Source organism: Sciurus vulgaris, assembly GCF_902686455.1.
Source record: "Sciurus vulgaris genome assembly, chromosome: 10".
Taxonomy (NCBI): Eukaryota; Metazoa; Chordata; class Mammalia; order Rodentia; family Sciuridae; genus Sciurus; species Sciurus vulgaris.
In genome coordinates this window covers 125,337,599-125,357,348 of record NC_136470.1, presented here as the reverse complement: position 1 = coordinate 125,357,348, position 19,750 = coordinate 125,337,599, and the positions used below count along the sequence as shown (strand labels likewise).

General features: G+C 45.9%; 1 protein-coding gene across 8 annotated transcripts in view; it reads left to right on the top strand.

The window, feature by feature from the left end:
* Nucleotides 1-2,997: 2,997 nt before the first annotated feature.
* The window catches only part of NME9 (NME/NM23 family member 9), a 41,113-nt gene continuing 24,360 nt past the window's right edge, over nucleotides 2,998-19,750 (top strand). For 6 of the 8 annotated variants that reach the window (XM_079155027.1, XM_079155022.1, XM_079155028.1 and 3 more), the window contains exons 1-9: nucleotides 2,999-3,506; nucleotides 5,958-6,015; nucleotides 10,957-11,060; nucleotides 12,006-12,077; nucleotides 14,013-14,129; nucleotides 15,602-15,677; nucleotides 18,237-18,319; nucleotides 18,607-18,699; nucleotides 19,581-19,735. In XM_079155027.1, the coding sequence (XP_079011153.1) occupies nucleotides 3,474-3,506; nucleotides 5,958-6,015; nucleotides 10,957-11,060; nucleotides 12,006-12,077; nucleotides 14,013-14,129; nucleotides 15,602-15,677; nucleotides 18,237-18,319; nucleotides 18,607-18,699; nucleotides 19,581-19,735 (791 nt within the window). In that variant the 5' untranslated portion in view covers nucleotides 2,999-3,473. Of the gene's footprint in view, nucleotides 3,507-5,957; nucleotides 6,016-10,956; nucleotides 11,061-12,005; nucleotides 12,078-14,012; nucleotides 14,130-15,601; nucleotides 15,678-18,236; nucleotides 18,320-18,606; nucleotides 18,700-19,580; nucleotides 19,736-19,750 lie in introns of all 8 variants that reach the window. The other 2 variants (XM_079155026.1, XM_079155029.1) reach the window with 2 other exon arrangements.

Below are 19,750 nucleotides of genomic sequence, written 5' to 3'. Positions count from 1 at the left end.
CTCAAAAAGCCAAAGGACGAATGATATCGCTAATAAGTGGAGGATGACACATAATGGGGGGGAGGGAAGGATTAGTGTTAGGGTTAGAGTTAGGGTTAGGGAGGGGGGCAAGTATGGTGAAAGGAAGTACTGTATAGAGGGTAAAGAGGGGCGGGAGGGGTGGGGGGAAGGGAAAAAATAACAGAATGAATCAAACAACATTACTCTATGTAAATTTATGATTACACAAATGGTATGCCTTTACGCCATGTACAGAGAAACAACATGTATCCCATTTGTGTACAATAAAAAAAAAAAAAAAAGAAAGAAAGAAAGAAAGAGGAACACTGAAGAAAAATTGAACAAGACCTCAGAAGATGGAAATACCTCCCATGTTCATGGATAGGCAGAATTATTATTACCAAAATGATAGACAGATTCAATGCAACACTCATCAAAATACCAATAACATTGTTCACAGAACTAGAAAAAACATTCCTAAGTGTTGGGGTCTTTAGCCCCCTTGCTCTTCTCGACCAGCAACAAGGGAAGGGAGCACTCCCCAACAAGGCCAGACGGGGAAAGCTAGGGCCGATTGACCGCCTGCACCTAGCCCTCTGGGTGGAGGACAATCAGACGCGTCAGGGAGACCAGTCACAGCAGGAACTCGTTTATTGAGGAAGTCACACAGCTTTTATGTAGGGCGAAGGCTAGGCGAGAACCAATTAGCTTAAAGGTCAGCAAGGCATGGGGGGCAGGTTCACGTAGTCGAGAGGAGTCCCATAGGACTATATGGCAAGCACAAGCTGATCATGTTTGGGGAAGTGTTGTTAACCAATCCCTGATGGTGGTCGGATTTATCGTTATTAGCTTTTGAAACCACCTTTGAGGCCTTGATCTTGCTCACCCGCCAGGAAGTAAGGAGTCAGCCTGAGTTAGTTAACGTGTCATTAGTCCCAACGCTAAGAGTTATTTGGAAGAAAGAAAGACTCAGAATAGACAAATTCTAAGTCAGAAAAGCAATGTTGAGGTGTCAGAATACCTGGTTTCAAATCATACTACAGAGCTATAGTAACAAAAACTGCATGGCATAAAAACAGACACATAGACCAAAGGTACAGAATAAAAGACACGCAGACAAACCCACACAAATACTGTCATCTGATCCTTGACAAAGACACCAAAAGCATACAATGGAGGAAAGACATTCTTTTAGACAAATGGTGCTGGAAAACTGCTTCTCTAAATGTAGAAGAATGAGACTAGATCCTTATCTCTCACCCTGCATAAAAATCAACTCAAAATGGATCAGGACCTAGGCATCAGACCAGGAACTGCAACTCCTAGAAGAAAATGTAGGGTCAACGCTCCAACATATAGGCACAGGCAATGAGTTTCTCAAGAGAACTCCTAAAGTTCAGGAAATGATATCGATAATTAACAAATGGGATGGCATCAAATTAAAAATCCTCTGCACAGCAAAGAAAACAATGATGTGAGGAGAGAACCTACAGAATAGAAGAAAATTTTGTTAACTGCTCTCGTGACAGAGGATTAATATCCAGAATATATAAAGAACTCAAACTTGTCACACACAAAAATAAGCTAACCTAATTAATAAGTGGGCAAATGAAGTAAGCAGACACTTCTCCAGAGAAGACATACGAGTGGCCAGCATATACATGAAAAAATGTTCAACATCTTTACCAGTTAGTGAAATGCAAATCAAAGCTATACTAAGATTTCTTCTCACTCCTGGTAGAATGGCAGCCATTGAGAATAAAAACAATACGAAATGCTGGAGAGGATGTGGAGAGAAAGGAACATTTTTACTCTGTTGGTGGGACTGCGAATTATTACAACCACTACAGAAATCGGTCTGGCGGTTTCTCAAAAGATGAGGAATGGAATCACCATATGACCCAGCTTACCACTCCTCGGTATTTATCCTAAAGAATTAGTCAGTATACTATAGCGATAAATGTATGCCTATGTTTATAGCAGCACAACTCACAATAGTCATACTATGGAACCTGTTTAGATATCCATTAAGAGATGAATGAATAAAGAAAATGTGGTAGATATACACAATGGAGTTTTATCCAGCCATAAAGATGAATGAAATTATTTCATTTGTAGGGAAATGGATGGAACCTGATAACATTATGTTAAGTAAAATAAACCAAACTCAGAAAGTTAAGATTTGTGTTCTCTTTCATGCACTGAAGAAAGAAAAGGGAAAGGTTAAGAGGGTGGATCTCATGAAAATTGGAGGAAGAGCACTAGAGGAGAAAAAACGGACAAAGAGGAGGGAGGAGAAGGGGGAAAGGGGAAATACTGGGGAATGATATTGACCAAATTATATTGTTATATTGTGTGAAAGTATGAAAATGTAACAACAAATCCATTGTTATGTGCAATTGTAATGTGTTAATAAAAATACGGACAAAAAATACAACTTTGGAACAACAACATAAAGTGGGTTTCTTATAGGCAAGACACAATTCAGCATTGGGTTTTTTTTTTTTTGACAATATTCTAATTGGTGTAATTTAGACTATTCACATTTAAAGTGATTTTTTAAAAACACTTGGGTTAATAACTACCATGTTTGTAACTGCTTCATGTTTGTATTTATTATACTTGACGTTCGTAGTTAATTTAAAATTCATAATTTTGTATTTTTTTTTTTGTCTTAAAGAGAACCCTTTCAATCCCCTCAAAGCCTTCTCCTGCCTGGGATGCATCATGCAAGCATGTAATGGAGGAAAAGCTGCACACCTGCTCGGTCTGGTAGGCCGGGGAGAAAGGACGCCGGGATTCAGAAACGCAATTGCACGGTGCACACAAGGCTCAGGTCTTTGCCTTCAAATCCTGCAGACATGACAACGCTCCAGCCACTGGGGGCGCCCCTGTCCCCTCAAGGGGCGGGACTCCCTTGCCCTCTGTGCCCGGAGTCTCGCCAGGAGATTGCGCAGCCCCAGGAGGCGTGGCTTATGTGCCCGCGGCTTCCCGAGCGACTGGGCGGGGTGCCGGGTTGCCAGGACGACTGTAGCGGGTGAGCGCAGAGTCATTTGGAGACGCCCGGCGCCTAGAGGACGGTGTGCGGGTGGCGAGGTCGTTCGCAGGGGCCGCTTCCCGGGAGGGAAGAGCACGGACGCCAGGATCCTTGCCTCCGCGCCCCCAGTCCTCAGCGGGCGCCGTGGTGTGCGGGGACCGCTCCAGCTGAGCGCGGACCCGGGGTGGCCAAGGGGCTTCCCCGAGCCCCAGACAACCGCCTGGCGGGCCAGCGGCCGTGGCCTGCAGGCTCCGCTCGCTTCAGACGGCGTTCATTTTCTATCAGTGACTTGATTGCCACTGAGAAGCACCTTACAAAGGGGGCGGGTGGACTCTGAAGAAGGCTCTGCCCTTGCTGGTTTCGCACAGCGGTTATAGGGAGGCTGCGGCCAGAAGGGCCCAAACCCGCGGTAACAGGGCTTCGTCTTTGCAGAACCATGGGCAGCAAGAAGAAGGAAATTGCTTTGCAGGTAAGCCTCAAGGGGCGCTAGCTTCCAGCACTTGGTTAGGGACGGAGGGTCAGGAACGTGGTGTGGAGAGGAGGGGAGGGTGCTGTGACAGTGATGTTCTCTATGCTAGCAGTAACAGTGTTCTAGAACTTGAGTGTCTACCCTTACGTGTTAAAAGTTAAAAAAAAAAACTCGGACCCCTCGTGATCACAGATTTTTTATGCATAAATATAAACAAAATTGGGCAGAAGCTCTTTTGCATATAGTGCATATACAACCAAACATATAGACCCCAACATGCATTATCACAAATCGAAACTACAAAACCAAGGAAAAATGATCCAGCATAATTCCCATGCGATGGTTGAACTTTTTTGTTGAAACATAATTGCAACTTGCTCTGGAGAATCTGATATCGATAATTTTGAGTTTGGGCATGCCTGTACCTTTGTGCTCCGTGTAGACAGTTTCCCCATCACTGTTCTCTTCACTTATTAGAATATGTTTTGAGATGTATTACGTCGTGAGCATTTGTTATACAGAATGCCTAACTTCATTTGCACAAGTGATCTGTAAGCCTTCGTTATCTTTTGTTTTCTTCTTGGTCCTGGACAGTAAGTAGTGGGTGATTTTAAAGTCATGGTAAAAACATGCATGCCTGGGCCTTGGAATTGGGGGAGAGGGCTTTGTCATAAGATCACTGAATGATCTGTAATATGGGTACATTTAAAAAACAAACTTCAGAATGTCTCATAGTCGATTGAACCCAATAAGATACATGCTCAGGCTGCAAAAACCAGATATAGTTCTTGAAGTTTTCTCTAAGCTAAGCTGATTCTATGATTTTAAATACATCTCTGGGTTCTGGTTTGCCATCTGTGGAATAAGGGTGTGTGAGGTATCTCTAAGGGCTTTCCGGCTTTGATATTCTAGGATGCTGGAGTTGTTGTAATGAGATTCTTTTGGACATTTCTGGACTGGTCTGAATGCTTTCTATATTGTCTCTGATATTATTGGCCCATATAAGTATCATTTCATAGGTTTGTGTCCTGTATCCCCATTGGGGGTGACATTTGTTAGCAATGTTATTATTTTTTTCTTGTGTATTTCTCAGAGCTCAGAGTAGCATGCAATACTCAAAGCAAGTTCTCCATTTGCTGGGGGAGGAGGGGGAGCACTAGCCCCTCTCTACTTACACCAAGGATTCGTGTCACCTCTCTGTAAAGTAAACCCCTTGAAAGCAGCACCTAGGGTCTGCCAACCTAGGAACCCTGTCCTCTCTCTGGGGTTCCATTTGTGACCGAGAGACAGAAATCACAGGACATCAAGAGGCAATCTGGTCAAAAGACGCTGCACATTTTGCATTATTTCCCTACCAAATGTAGGGCTTAGTGAAGGTCAGATGTTTTCCATATCCTTCTGCTCCTGCCCTGCTTCTAAGGGTGAGATTCTTCAGCTACCCAGAGTCCTGGCCCCAGAGCTGGTGTAGCTCACTCCATGACAGGGGTGGCCTCAGAGAGTTACAAGTGACTTACAGTCTCTTCAGCTTCTCTAACACTCCACCCAATCCAAAGATGTACCATCTGAACCTAATCAGCAGGAAACACCAGACACACCATTCTACAAAACAACTGGCATATAGTTTGGTAAAGTGTTGAGATTTTGAAAATAAAAGACTTAAGAATTATTCTAGATGAATGAGGCTAAGAGATTTGACTAGTGTGGGATTCTTACTATCTCCTTTCCTATCAGGCTGTTGTTGGGACAATTGGTAAAACTTGAATGGCATGTAAGGATTAAATGTAACCATGCATCTGTGTTTTCCCCCGATGCTGATGATTGTATTGTAGCTATGTAGGATAATGTACATGGGAGTGACGGAATATCAGGCTAACAATTTACTTTCAAATAACAAAAAAGTACCCCTAAGCATTCTTTATAATGTACTTGTAAAATTTCTGAAAGTTTGAAATTGTTTCAATGTAAAAATATATTTTGTGTACATTATACAAATGTCTACTATTAATGGAGAGAGATCATACGCATTTCTCCTTGAATCCCATGTCTAATGGAAACCAGAACTCTTTTTAGATAAAAGAAAAAGAAGAGAATGAATGGCAATAAGTTCACCTCTTAATTATTTCTGATATTGAGTGAAAATATAAATTGCAAAAGGAAGCCTACAGTATGATACTGTTCATGTACATTTTAAAGACACCAAGAAATTTTATATACTGTTTCTGGAGAAATAACACGTAACATTTTTTAAAATGCTGAGAATAATATGTATCACTCTTAATTTAATGGTGTTTCCTGGGGAAAGAAGCAGGAAGAAAGGAAAGGACAAAAGAAGGTTGGGGAGAGAGCAAAATTTGAACTATATTTCTATGTATTTTAGAGAAAGAAAATTCATGAAATTGTTTCTCCATTTGTGCCCTCAGTGTTACAGCATTTGATTCTCTTTGACTTTAGGTCAACATCAGCACCCAGGAGCTTTGGGAGGAAATGCTGAGTTCCAAAGGACTAACTGGTAATTCAAAATAAAATATATTTTTTTCAGGTCCATTCTTTTCACGATTGTTAACCGAAGTGTTGAGGCATGAAGAGAAGTCTGCAATAAGTTCCTTTCCCTATAACCTTGAGCTTCACAATCAGCCAGGTGCCTTCTTCATGTCTGTGTGTACAGAAGTTCCCTCTTACCTGTGATTTTGCTTCCCAATTTCAGTTACCTGCAGTCAACCACAATCCAGAAATATTAAATGGAAAATCCCAGAAATAACCATTTCATAAGTTTTAAATTGCACACCATTCTGAGTAGCATGATGAAACCTTATATCATCCTACCTGCCCGTTAGTATCTTAAGTAGCCTGCTTAGTTAGCCAGTCACTTGCCATGGTATCAAAGTGCTTGTATAAAGTTTGGTACTATCTGAAGTATCAGTCATCCTCTAGGGGTCTTGGAACAGATCCCTGAGGATAAGTGGCAGGGGTGGGGAACTGTATTTATATCTGGCTTGAACATCATAAATTTGGTTCAGGTAATGAGTCTGTACTGTCAGATAACAGGGTTTCCTTATTTTAGAGCTGATTGTTATTCTCAGGGTTGTTTTGTGTCCAGTTACAGAAACAACTTCTATGTACCTGAGGCACAAAAAGAAAATGCATCAGAAGGAAAATGGGGTATCCCTTGGAAGGCTCAGGAAGGAGGGAGAGCCAGGCATCATCAGGGACTGGAATCAGGAACTGCACAGTCACTAGGAAGAGCATAGCCACTGTCCAGGGGTCTCCCTGTTCTCATCCTTCTCTTATCTGTCATTTATTGCTGTTTAACAGTTTACCCCAAAACTAGTGGTTTAAAATAGCAAACATTTATTATCCCACAGTTTCTGAGAGTCAGAGATCCAGATGCAGCTTAGCTGGGTGCCTCTGGTTCAGGAGTGCAGTTGTCAGATGGAGGGTTTTAAAGCTCAATTTGGGGCAGATTTGCTTCTAAGCTTTTGACCAAATTCAGAAGATCCACTTCCAGGTCCCCTCACATGGCTGTTGGCAGGATTCAAATCCTCACTGGTTGTTGGCCAGAGATACTGATTTCTTGCTGTTGGTTTCTCCATGAGGCTTATGACATGGCAACTTGCTTCCTCGAGAGCTGGGCTCTGAGATAGCACGAGGGGGAAGTCAGCCCTTTGTTAACCTAATCTTGAAGGTGATATCCTCCTGCCCTGTTCTGACCTTTAGAAACCCACTAGGTCCAGCCTACTCTCAAGGGCCGGGGCTTACCAGGGAGTACCAGGAGGCTGGGATCTTTGGAGCCATCTTAGAGGTTACCATCCCCATCGCACCTATTATTCCTTTCTCTTCCTCTTGATATCTTCCTCCAGATTATCTCTGGGCTCTGTTATTCTCTGCATGTCTGCTCAATTCTCTTTATAAATATGTCTGCTCATATCTGTTCTTTCCCGTGTCTCTGCATCCCATTGGATGACTCTTCAGCATTTGAGAACTCTCGCTCTCTTGTGACTTGATCCTTCTGTCCAGGCCCTTCCCCACTGCTTCCTGAGCTGGGTCCTGCATGCTGACATTTTTCCAGAACCTGCTACTTTTCCTTACTTCCTCATTTTGCCCTTGTCCCTACTTCCTAGCATATCATGATCCATCACAGCCTGTAGAGACCTTTCTCATCCCCAGACCCAGCACAAAAGGAGCCTCCCTGGGTGAAATCTTTGCTGCACCTCTGTGTGGTTCAGGAGTGCCTGGGACTCTGTCAAACCCCCCACTCCTGTCTGAGTGGGTGCCACCACTTCTCTCCTAGACTCCAACACAACAGGATTGGCTCTCTTATCTCACATCTGTAGCCGACTTGCCCAGACCTGGGGCCAGGTGGATGCTAAATAAATGCCAGTGGCATTGGTACATTTGTGTGGGTGTGAGTATTGCCACACACTCCTATTTGAGGAATTATAAAGCCTTCCATGGTGCCAGGCCTTCACTGTTGTGTCCAGGTGTCTTGTCTGGGCAACTAGAACACAGCTCCAGGGTAAAACAGCCACTACTTCTCTGATTTTCTGAGAACTTTCCATGTGCCAGCTCCCCTGCTAAGTGCCCACACGACACCAGACACTGACTCTGCCAAGCCTGCTCTAACAGATCTAGGCCTTTGCCCTGAAGGCAGCCGGGCTCCTCCTGGTTCCTGGTCACCAGGCAGCTTGAGGAACACACGGACACACACACACACACACACAGTACGGATGTTCCTTCTCCCTGGAGCTGGCAGAAACTTGCTTCCAAGGTTGACAACTGTCTTGAGAGTCTTCCTCTGCTGGCTCCTTCTCCCCTGCCTTCAAATGGTGCAAGTCTCGTCGGGTCACCTGGTCACCTGGGCTCACATGCTGTCACTCCTGTCCTTTCTTCCAGGTGTCTTCTCTGTTTTGCTTCCTACCTTTCATAGTCGACCTCTTAATACCGCTTCCTCTCCAGCCTCTCAGACCCCTCCCTACTCTCTCCTAAGTAGGTGGAGTGCTCCTTTGTTCCCAGGGCTCCTGCCAGCGCCTAGGAGGAGAGGGGACTGGAAGCTGGTGGAAATGGCAGGTGAACTATCCCTGCAATACTGCATGGGGATTTTAAGCCACCAGGCCACCATCTTTCCTTTGGGGTTGAACCTGCCCTCATAGCTTGACCCAAATGCTTTCTTGGCCTCCACCCACATGACTGTAGCGTGTTGAAATCCAGTCAACTGTGCCAGTCCTGTTCCCAAGCCTAGAGTCGATCCCTCCACCTGGACCAAGGAGGCCAAATCCCTCTCTGCCCCTGCTCTTCTTCTGGACGTCTGTTTGCCTGTGTGATCTCTAGTCTTAGATTTTTCCGGTTAGTTACCAGGAAACCAGCCTGTCTAGAGATTGATTCTGCCTGGCTCCACCCAGTTCTTTTTCTGCCAGGCTCAAGGGTGGAGTCCTTTTCTCGCCCACTTGGCTTTCATCCAGTGTCTCCACTTCCTTTTGCAGGTGTTGAGGATTGTCCTTCTTTCACTTATGTCCCCACGGCAGCTCCTGTGTCTGGCTGCCTCATCCCTCCCACCCAGCCTGGGTCTCACTTTCTGCAAAATACTGCTGCCTGGCTGAACCAACCCATGCTCCCGAATTGGTGTGTCTTACTCCTTTCCAGGAGCAGCTGCAAGAGCATGGGCTGTGGCCTCAGACAGACCGGCGCAGTACTTGTTTCTGCTAGGCTATGGTTCAAACATGTCTTTTCCAAAATTCCGATGTTGGCCAGTGTGGTGGTATTAAGAGGTGGGTCCACGAGATGGGATTAGGGTTTGATGGAGGGGGTTCGTCCCCCTTGTGCTTCACCTTCCAACACATGTGGACACAGTGTTCCTCTCTTCCAGAGGAACCAGCTTTCAGTAGACAACTGAAGCTGCCAGGCTTGGTCGTGGTCGTATTAGACTCCGGAACTGTGAGAGACAGTTGTCTGTTGTTTACAAACCACCCCGTGTGCAACTCCTGCCTTAGGCCAGCTCCTTCACCTCTGTGACCTTCAGTCTCCTTCTTACCATCTTGGGATGATTTTCAGCTCACTGGGCTTTTTTGAAAGAAAAAGTATAGATGTTTGATTTGGTTCAAGAAAAGTTAGCTCCCTTTCCTCTCTAAAACTGATTGTGAGTCCTTCCTTATTGCCAAGAAAATCAGGATGGAGTTCCGTTCCTCAAGGTCACATCTCAGACTTCTCCAATGATCCCTGCCACCATTTCCCACCACACAGGCCCAGGCAGGTCTGGCGGGGCAGGTGGCCCAGGGCCCCTGAACTTTTACCCGTGCCTGACTGCCCATGCTTTGCAGTATGCATACCTCTATACCCATCCATGCCCAGCATTTCTACAATGCCCGGTGTACCCACTCCCACCCCTGGAAAGCCTGCCTTCCCTGACTAGTACAGAATGGGGTTAATACAGTGCTATCAGAGTCTCTGCTTAATTTTAGTCATGATAACTTACATTGCTGCAGTAATAGTACTCACTTGATGTGAAAGTATGGAAGTGTGAATCTACATAAAGTAAAATAAAAAATTGCATGCTATTAAAACTGGCAGGCCTAACAAATTATAAGCAATTTTTAGACTATTTGCCTGTGACCCTATGGTAGCTGTTCAGTGGGGCCCACCTGTGTGGATTAGGCACAGACTCTAAGTGGTGAGGCTTCTGGCAAACACTTCTCTACAATGTGGCCTCCTGTAAGTGACAGTGTAGAACTTGCTGCTGCCTCCTGATTGGGCAGGTTCTACTTGTATCTGGTACACACAAGTTGGTTTAGCCTGCTCACTTTCCCTCCAAGCCTCATGATTTGCAACAATCAGAAGGGTTCCCCACACCCAGCCCTGACACCCTCTATAGATCAGGAACAAGGGAAATCCAAGGAAAAGATAAGGGCATCCAAGTTCCCATCTCACTCTTCAACAGGTTCATTTTCCAGGAGAAAAGTATTGATCTTGTAAAATAAATGAAACACTGTTTTACTCAAAGCAAGTGGCTTTTATTAATTAGGGAAAAGTTTAAAACTGTGTTTCCTATCAAGTAGGTGCAGTCAATTGTATGCTGGCTGGTCACCCCCAGTAACCTTCATAGCTCTCCTTTTAGAATACATGGTTTCAGTCCAGTTCAAAATCGTGACCCACTGAGAGTCACTCTGTGCCAGGTCTGACCCTGAAAGTGGCCTGAAAAACCCGTAAGATAAAAGTGCCACGTTAAGAACATCACCTTCTGCCATACTTGTTTCATTATACCTGGAATTCAGAATACCGAGTGCATAACGAGGGTCAGCTGTGTTTCCATGCATGCTCAGTTTGCTGGGATAAAAAAATCCCTTTCACCAGTAACCGTCCCTGCAAACACGTGATTTGAGGGCGCTGGAATGTATGGGAATGGCTGGGCCTGCCTGGAGGGTGGCGGTGCCTGCTGACCCTGCTTCTGGGCTCCACGCAGTTGTCGACGTCTACCAAGCTTGGTGTGGCCCCTGCAAGCCTGTGGCGAGCCTCTTCCAGAAGCTGAGGATCGAGGTCGGTCTGGACCTTCTGCACTTCGCATTAGTAAGACACTCTCCCAACAAAAAGCCATAAAAACACTAATTTTTTTTTTAGAAGATTTAAAAGAGTAAGGAACAGGAAGCATGAACAGTTTCTCTCAGTGATCTGAAAGATATTCAGCTGTGGATTTTTTGTGGACATAGTCATGATGCCTTGTGAGTTCTCCAGATGTAGAGATCCCTACCCTCCACCCCTGCCATCCCTTTGGCTCAGGCAGTCTCTTCATGCTGTGTGAAAGCAAGGAGTACGTGTCCCTCCTCTTCATGCATATGCTCCTGGTCTCCTGAACACGGTTGACTGAAATGTCACTTTCAGAGCACCCCATTTCAAGATTTCCAACCTTTGCTTCACAAAGGGTAACTTGTAGCAAATGTTCGCTTTGTTTCCTATGTGGAAATGGAAATAAATTTCAGAGAAGTGTGCAGGAGACAATTCACATGCTGCATGGGTTCAAGGTTCACAGACGGTGAAGACAGGAGATAATAGAACTTACATTGATCTCTCAGGAAGTTGGACTTCCTGGACTCTCCACTTCCTCCCTTGGGACTCAGACTTGGTGCTTCTGTAACAAGGGTGTTGCTGATTGGCTCCCCTGAGGAATCTGTCGCCACTCATACAGTGGGTTCATGAGGCATCAGAGGCAACGTCTGAGGATTTTTCATGTCTGCTGTTGCCAGTCATGGCTGCAGAAGGACGTCAGATGGTGGAGTTTCCTTGGACTTGTGGAGTAGCTGGGTGGGAGGAGGAGAAAGTCTTATTTCCTCCTCACTAGACTTTTCAAGGAAGTATGCTTCCACAATTACTGTATGTTGACAGACAGTTCTGACTAGAAGGAACAGCAGGAGCGCAAGTTGTGCTTCACCTGGGGAGGTTGATCCTGGGGTGTGGAGCTCCCACGGTCCTGCGCCCACTGCACCTGGGTGCCTGCTGACAGTTTGTTTTCTTTAGGCAGAGGCAGATTGTCTTGATGTCCTCGAAAAATACCGAGGGAAGTGTGAGCCAACCTTTCTGTTTTATGCAGTAAGTACATTTGTAGAATCAGAACTATTTGATGGTTGCAGATCATTAGCTTTCAAATAGATGCATCTCAATGGCATTAATTCCCTCTGGAGGCCAACAAGTAGCCTCCCTGATCCAAACAAGTGATGCTGCTGTTGGGTGTGTCCCCTAGACTGTTCCTGTTATGTTGGCCACATTTATCCCTCTCTAAGGCCTGGAAATGCACACCATCCTGACCCTGTTTAGGATAGTGGCCTTCAGGTCCTGCTCCCCAGGAGACAGGCCACAGCTCTCTGGTGGTCACTGTTGGCTGGGTAGCCATCCTGACCAGCTGTGCTTGGGAAAGAACGAGTCACTCCTCAGCTCCTTTAGACTGTGGATTCACTCTCAGAGCACAGGGTTTCAAGAGTTCTGTCCTCTGTTCATAAGGGGAACTTTTAGCAAAACTGAATACTTCCTTATGGGGCAGACACGCTCTGCAGTCATCTTTTCAATCATAAAATGTGACGATATGTTTACACAAAGTCAGAAATGTTAGAGACCATTGAGGAAAATCAGATGGCACCATGTTCTGAAGAGCTAATTTGGGGGTGTCAATGTGACATCCATGGTCCAGCTCCATGCCCCTAGGGCCGGCGTCGCAGAGCTGGCTTCCCAGGTTGAGACCACCTGCCATACCTGGAGGAAATGGGATGACAGGCTGCTCCTACCCCGGTCCAGCGCCTCGCTGCACATTCAGAGAGAGTGGGTACTCCTCTCCCAGGGCTTCTGACAGCCAGGCCAGGTGTGTTAGTTTGGGAAACTTGAGCCTCCTGGCCTCAGCATTGCAAGGACTCCAAGTTGGAAATGTGTAATGAGACATTTGAGCTTCAGCTTTTGGTGGGACTGAAGTGATAGCATGGACCGTGACGGGGGAAGGGAGGGACTGGCGGGAGCTCAGAGGGACTCACTGTGACCGCAGCAGACATGGGAGCTCAAGTGCAGCAGGATCATTATCACAGTGGCTTGTGATGATGAAAGCATCAACCATAACCGGGACACAGGCCAGTCTCCAGCCCTATGGTGGGCCACTACGGGGTGGCTGCAAGTGTAAGGGGGACCCACTTTACATGAACTTCTCTCTCTCCAGATTCAATCCTTTTGGGTACTACATATAGAGACTCTTGGAAAAGTGAAAGTAGAAAATTCAGGTTCACTCTAAACACCACCTCCACCGTGAAGTCTTCCCTGACTACCTCAGCCAGTGTTGAGCCTTTTTTTTTTTTTTAGTGGAAAAAAATCTGAAATGTTCTTAGTTGTAGAGGGACACAATACCTTTGTTTATTTAGTTTTTTTATGTGGTGCTGGGGATCAAACCCAGTGCCTCACGTGTGCTAGGCAAGTGCTCTACCACTGAGCCACAACTCCAGCCACCAGTGTTGGGAATTCTTGCCCCAAGTTCCAAACACCTTATAAGTTCCCCTATTAAAGTAATTATCTTATTGTATCCTAATTGTCTATTTGGAATGATCACTCCTCTCTTCATTCATTCAGTGACTATGTCTTGTCAAGTTTAGTACTTCTATTCTTTGCCTCTGCCTGGGTGCATGGCTTAGTAAGTGCTCAATAAGTAAGGTTAAAGAATAAGCTATGTGTAAGTCACCCCAAACTTCTTTATACTGTTCCTCCTTTAACTCTCAGTTGCCCTGAAGGAAGCTTTGAAAGGAGAGTCACAAGGTAGAAGGTGGTGATTAGAGAGACATCATCTTAGAACTAAGAGCAGATCTGAGGGCACCCTAGTGGGAAGAGCCCCAGAAGGTGGCAGCAGAAGTGAATATACCATTCTGGAAATGGATGGTAGAGGCAGTGGGCCTGGGGTTGATGGACTTTGATAGGGAGCATACTCTTAAGCACTCCTGCTGTTGAAAGTTAGTAACATGTTGAAGAGGATTTCATGAGGTGTGTGGTTTACTATAGGGAGGAGAACTGGTGGCTGTCGTCAGGGGAGCAAATGCCCCTCTGCTGCAGAAGACCATCCTGGATCAACTGGAGGCTGAAAAGAAGGTGCTAGCTGAAGGCAGAGAACGAAAAGTGGTAAGCAGAGGTCACTTCCACAAACAACAAACTTAAGTGTGCTTGTATGGGGAAGCCAGCAGTCTCCCACCCACACCTGCACCTGATTTTCTTGGTGCTGGGAAAGTAAAGTTTCATGAATGTCCCATATTAGATCTGTTCCTGAGGGTCCAGGAGAGTGCACAATGCTCACTGTGATATATCTGCATTTTGAAGCCTTTTAAATGTTGTTCCCTTCCACCAAACCCTCTAACTTCTTTTATTCATTTTCCTTTCACCCTCCACTTAACAATTAATTCAGAAAGGAAAGTAATTTTATAGAATTGAGTAGTGGTGTGTTAGTCAGCTTTCTGTTACTGTAACAAGATACCTGAGATAATCAACTTAAAAAGTGAAAAGGTCTATTTTGGCTCACAGTTTTAGAGTCCATGGTCAGTTAGTTGGGCCTGTTGCTTTGGACCTGTGGTAAGGTAGCATATTATGGTGGAAACGTGCAATGGAGGAGACTGTTTACTTCATGGAGACCAGGAAGCAGAGAAGAGACCATATTGTCTCATAGTCTCCTTCTAGGCATACTCCAATGACCTAAGACCTCGCACTAGGCCCCTCCACCTCTAGGTTCCACCAGCTTCCAATAGCACCAAGCTGAGGACCAAGCCTTCAACTCATGGGCCTTTGGGATTCACCTATCCAAATGATAACAAGGAAGAGTCTCCCCTCAGCCTCAGGGCAAAGTCTCTCTGGGTGACCCATAAACTCATGTTCATGAAGGTTTTATTTGTGATCGCAGAGAGTTTATTAATTAAGAAACCAAGCTCTGTCATTACTATAAGAAATAGAATCAGCATAGCTAGTGATTTTGGTTATTTCTGTAAGAACATTGACTGCAAGTTCTTCACAAATAATTGTCTGCCTTTGAAAACCAACACACTGTAGGCAGAGAGAGGTATTTCTGGCACATCTGTCAGACACACCTCAACCCTGTTAACTGCTCAGGTTTTCATATTTAATTCCAATTAGCAAAGCCCTTTTAAATAGAATGGATTAGAAATCAAGTCGTATTTCTTCTCCAAAAAGTTTTCTTTAAGAAAGAAAGCTGCAAATGCTTCCATTTGTACATGCCTCTGGGGAAAAATGGTCTATCCCTTTACTTCTCTGCACTGTGTCGTCTATCACTTATTATTTACTTGCATTTTAGTTCCTTGTCTGTCTTCTTGCCAACTCTCTATTTTTCCTTAGTTTCTACTTAATGCTTGTGAAAAGAGGCAGACTCTAAAATTTAAGATCAGCTTGAATTTCTCTTTCCTCTCTTGTGTCCCATCACCCAGCGACTACAAGGGATCTTGTCGAGTCGCCAGGACTTTCATCATCTTGCCCTTGCCGTTGGTTCCACGTTTTGTATTTTTACTTTTTGTTGTTTCTGCAGGGTTTTGAAAGTCTTAGGGGTAATTTAAATTGGCTAACTACTTCTGTTCCTGACCAATTTGTACTAGATTAAAGATGAGTCTCTTTCTGATGAAGATGAATGTTTTCCCCGTGACAAAGACGTTGGTGAAGATGAGGACGTGGGTGAGTGCAGAACCAATGAGCCAGGCAAAAGGCAAAGCAGGTTCAGATTGATGTGAGTCATCAGGTCATTGAGCAATGTGAACTCTGACAAGATTGACCATGAAGTGTCTCCTGTCACCTGACTTTAAATGTACTGTAGTCAAATCCCCTTTCTGCCCTATAAAAGTATCTTGGCTACATTTCACAGCTTTCTGATCATGTTCAAATATAATGAGCATAAATTTCATGGCAATCACTGGGCCTCTATTAAGCTCTGTGTGGGGGTAGAAGAATTGGTCATGCAAAGTGACAATGCTGATATTTCCTTAGTCCTTATCTGAGCTGGAAAGTTCAAGTTCCTTTATCACTCTTTCTCAAACACCAGAAAATCTTCTCTCTGCTCAGCTCTATGCCCCTTCCCTCATTGCCATGGGCATTGCCGCTCTTCCTGAGCCTACTAAGAGAGGATAACTGACCTGCCAGTGCAGACAGCTGGGAGTGGGACCGCTGCTGGGAAGCCATCTCTTGGTGGCAACTGAGTCACCAGGGGAACCAGGATTAAGTTCAGGAACTGAGATGATAACAGAAGCAGGTTTTAAAATTATTATTGCAAGAAGTAGAGAGGCTGTTTTTAAGTGTTTTTTTGTTTGTTTTAAAAATAAGGCTGTTTGAGTTGGGTTCCAACAGGGAAGGAGTTGTGGCTTAGGAAAGCAAGAAGACTTCAAGTGAAAAAAGGAAGTCAGCCATTTGACTCCTGTGAGACACGTTCATCGCTCCTTTTTGCATTGTCTCCTCTTTCTTTCTTCCTCCATGATTTCCTCCCTACTCAAGTCTCTCCCACCTAGAAAACCACACAAAACCTTGCCCGTGTCCCGAGCCTTCTCTCCTTTACAGCCAAGCTTCCTGAACCTCATCCACAAGCTTGGCGCCACCCTGACTCTCCACCTGTGCCAGACCTGCTCAGTCTGGGTCTGTACCCACTGCTTCCTGCAAGGATGCCTGCAGGGGGCACTGTGACCTCCGTATTCTGTGGGATCTCCCTGCCGAACAGGATGATGTTCAAAGCATCATCTTCTCAAAACCTTCCTCCTCTTGGGTTCTGAGTTATCATGACTCCTCTTCTCCTTTGCCTCCCAGGCCTCTCCTCAGCGTCTCCTTCATTGAGCTCTCCAGGCCCCTGCTTGGGCCTCTTCTCTACCCTCCAGTGGTCTTGTGAATCAGCCAATTTACAATGGAACTTATTACAAGAGTCTTAAGTGCTCATAGCATATTGGTAATCCCAGGAAGACTGACAGGTTTGATTGCTTAAAATGATTGCTATTGTTAGTCAGATTTCTGTCACTATAACAAATACCTGAAATAATCAATTTATAAAGGTGAAACATTTATTTTGCTCACAGTTTTGAGGTTTCAGTTCATGACTGGTTGGCCTATTGCCTGTGGGCCTGTGGTGACAGCACAGGGTGGGAGGGGCTGGGTACACCATTCAAGGTCATGCCTCCAGTGACCCCCTCATGAAGGTTCTACCATTGACCAACTGTCACAGGCTGGGACCAAGCCTTTAACACTGGGCCCACAGGGGACACTCACCCAAACCATAGCATATACCTTTTCAGCCTCTCATTCAGATTTTCAGAACACAGAATCCTCCTCGTATGTAGATACTGTTTTGTTTCACTGCAACACAACCAATAAAAAAGCTGAGAAACAGAAAAAAGATGATGGGAGAATGCCGATTCTGTGGCGTGTGCAGGTAATACACCAAGGCCAAGTTCATGTAAGCAGAAGTGCGATGGAGATGGGCTCCTGGACATCTGGTTTCCTTACAGACCTGCCCAGAGCCTGGGCCTAAGCAGTGGACTCTCTTCTCCCTCATGGCCACAGCTGTTTGGACAGGTGGACACTGACCCAAGGGCAGGCAACCCATGGACTGGCCGGTGAGCTCTGGGTGGTGATTTGGTTCAGAACGAGCTCCTTCTGGAGCGCTGGCCTTCTCTCAGGAGAACGTGAATGAGGAGAGGACTGAAGCTGCAGTGTGACAGCCTGTGCTGGAGTTGAAAAGTCATGTTGATTCAGGACTTGGGGCAGCCATATTGGCCACATGGCAGGAAAGGTGAAAGGAAGCAGAGACAGAGGAGCCAGCAGAGTGGGAGAAGAACATGGCAGACAGAGTTAGAGGCTACGAATCATAAGGAGGTGATGGGAAGGGACGAGGATTTCTGGGCCTGTGTTGCCTCTGCTCCAGCAACCGTGCCCAACCCTGCTCCCAGTCCACGTCACGGACTTGTCTCTGCCTTCCTTTCTGTTCCCGATTTCCCAGCAGCTTCTTACCTGTGTGTCTCCTGACCCAGGGACCAAGTACTGTCCCTCACAGCCTGGCTGCATTGAATTTTGGAGCCAGTCGAGTGTGTCCACTAGAGTCTGGGTCTGCAGGGCAGGCTAAGAGGCCAGGCAGAGAACCCAGGAGCTCACGCCTTGGCCTGGCATGGGGCGCAGCGGAACCTTGTGTAGAGGCTGCACTGTCCCTTCAAGTGGCCTCCGCACCAAAATCTGACAGCACCGTCCCCTGGCTCGTTCCAGTGTCACCACAGGAGGCGTGCACCTTGGCGATCATCAAACCAGACGCAGTGGGCCACGGGAAGACTGAGGAGATCATCATGAAGGTAGAAGAGAAACGGTGTGCACGCGCGTCCTCCCTTCCTCTGCTGGATGTGTATGGGTGGGGCAGCAGGCAGTGGCATCCTGCCGTGCAAAGGAGGCTTCTATAGGGTTGGAACCCAAACTCTATTCAAGCAAATGAAAATATTAAATCTGCTTGGGACAGATGCTGGGGGAATGAGGGTCCCCACTGCTTTTGATGTTGCCTGTCTTTATCTTTTACATTTCAAGTAATTTAAATGCACATTTGGACTTGATTTACCCTTCGAGAATACTTACATATATTCTATAGATCCAAGAAGCCGGGTTTGACATTCTAATAAATGAAGCAAGAACCATGACAGAGGCAGAAATGCGGCTTTTCTACCAACGCAAAGCAGGAGAGGTCAGCTCATATGCTTCCATGTGCTTACCACTCTCTCTCTTCCTCCAACATTATGCTTACAGATCGATGGTAGTTTGGGAGAAGATAGAATATTATGAAGAACAAGAATATGAACAGCAAGTGGGTCACAAATTTGCTCTCAGAATCATGGTCATAGCCTCTATCGGATAAAGTTCAAGGGCTGCAAGGAAAAGATTTTGACACTAAGTAATGAAATAAAGAATTTACTAGAAGGGACTCTGTAACTCGCAGAGTTAGAAAGAATATTGAAGGAAGTGTTTAACAAGAAGTGCTTGGAGAGAAGAGAAACCAAGGGAGCTCAGAGGCCAAGCCTTACATGTGCCATTTAAGACAACCCAGATCCGTCTGCTTGCCATTTGCTTCTTTAGGACTTGCCACTGGGAGTCTGGTTGCACTAGTAGGGGTCACAGCCCCACCTCTCAGGTTAGAGGTGTGCTGGGGGTGCTAAGCAACATGTTTGTCAAACTAGGACCCAATGAAATGGAAAAAAGCTATTCCCCAACGAAAAGCCAGAGTTTTGTTATTTGAAGAGGGTTTGAAGCATCTCAAAACAACAACAAAAAACTTACTATATCCCACCCCTTGGCTCTGCAGCATCCACACATGATTTCCATATATACAGACTTCAAGTCTCACCTTTCTGGGTTCTCTGGGGGTGGGAGGTCACACCACCATCCTCCCCTGGGCCCCTCCACAGCGGGCAGAGGTGGCCAGGCAGTGGCTGAGTGTGCACAGGCACACAGTGGGGTGGCAAGGCTGCTCACTGACTCCCTCATCCTGTGGGGCAGGATGGGTTTGCTGCCCCTCTTCAGGCCCCAGTAGCCCCTGCCCCAGGTCACAGTTTTCTTCTCTGTGCCCAGGAGGCATTTGAAAAGCTGGTACATCACATGTGCAGTGGACCAAGCCATCTCCTGATCCTCACCAGGACCAAGGGCGGCGAGGATGTGATCACTGCCTGGCGAAACCTCATGGGGCCCTGTGACCCCAATGTGGCCAGGAGAGAGCAGCCTGAAAGGTGATGTCACCAGCT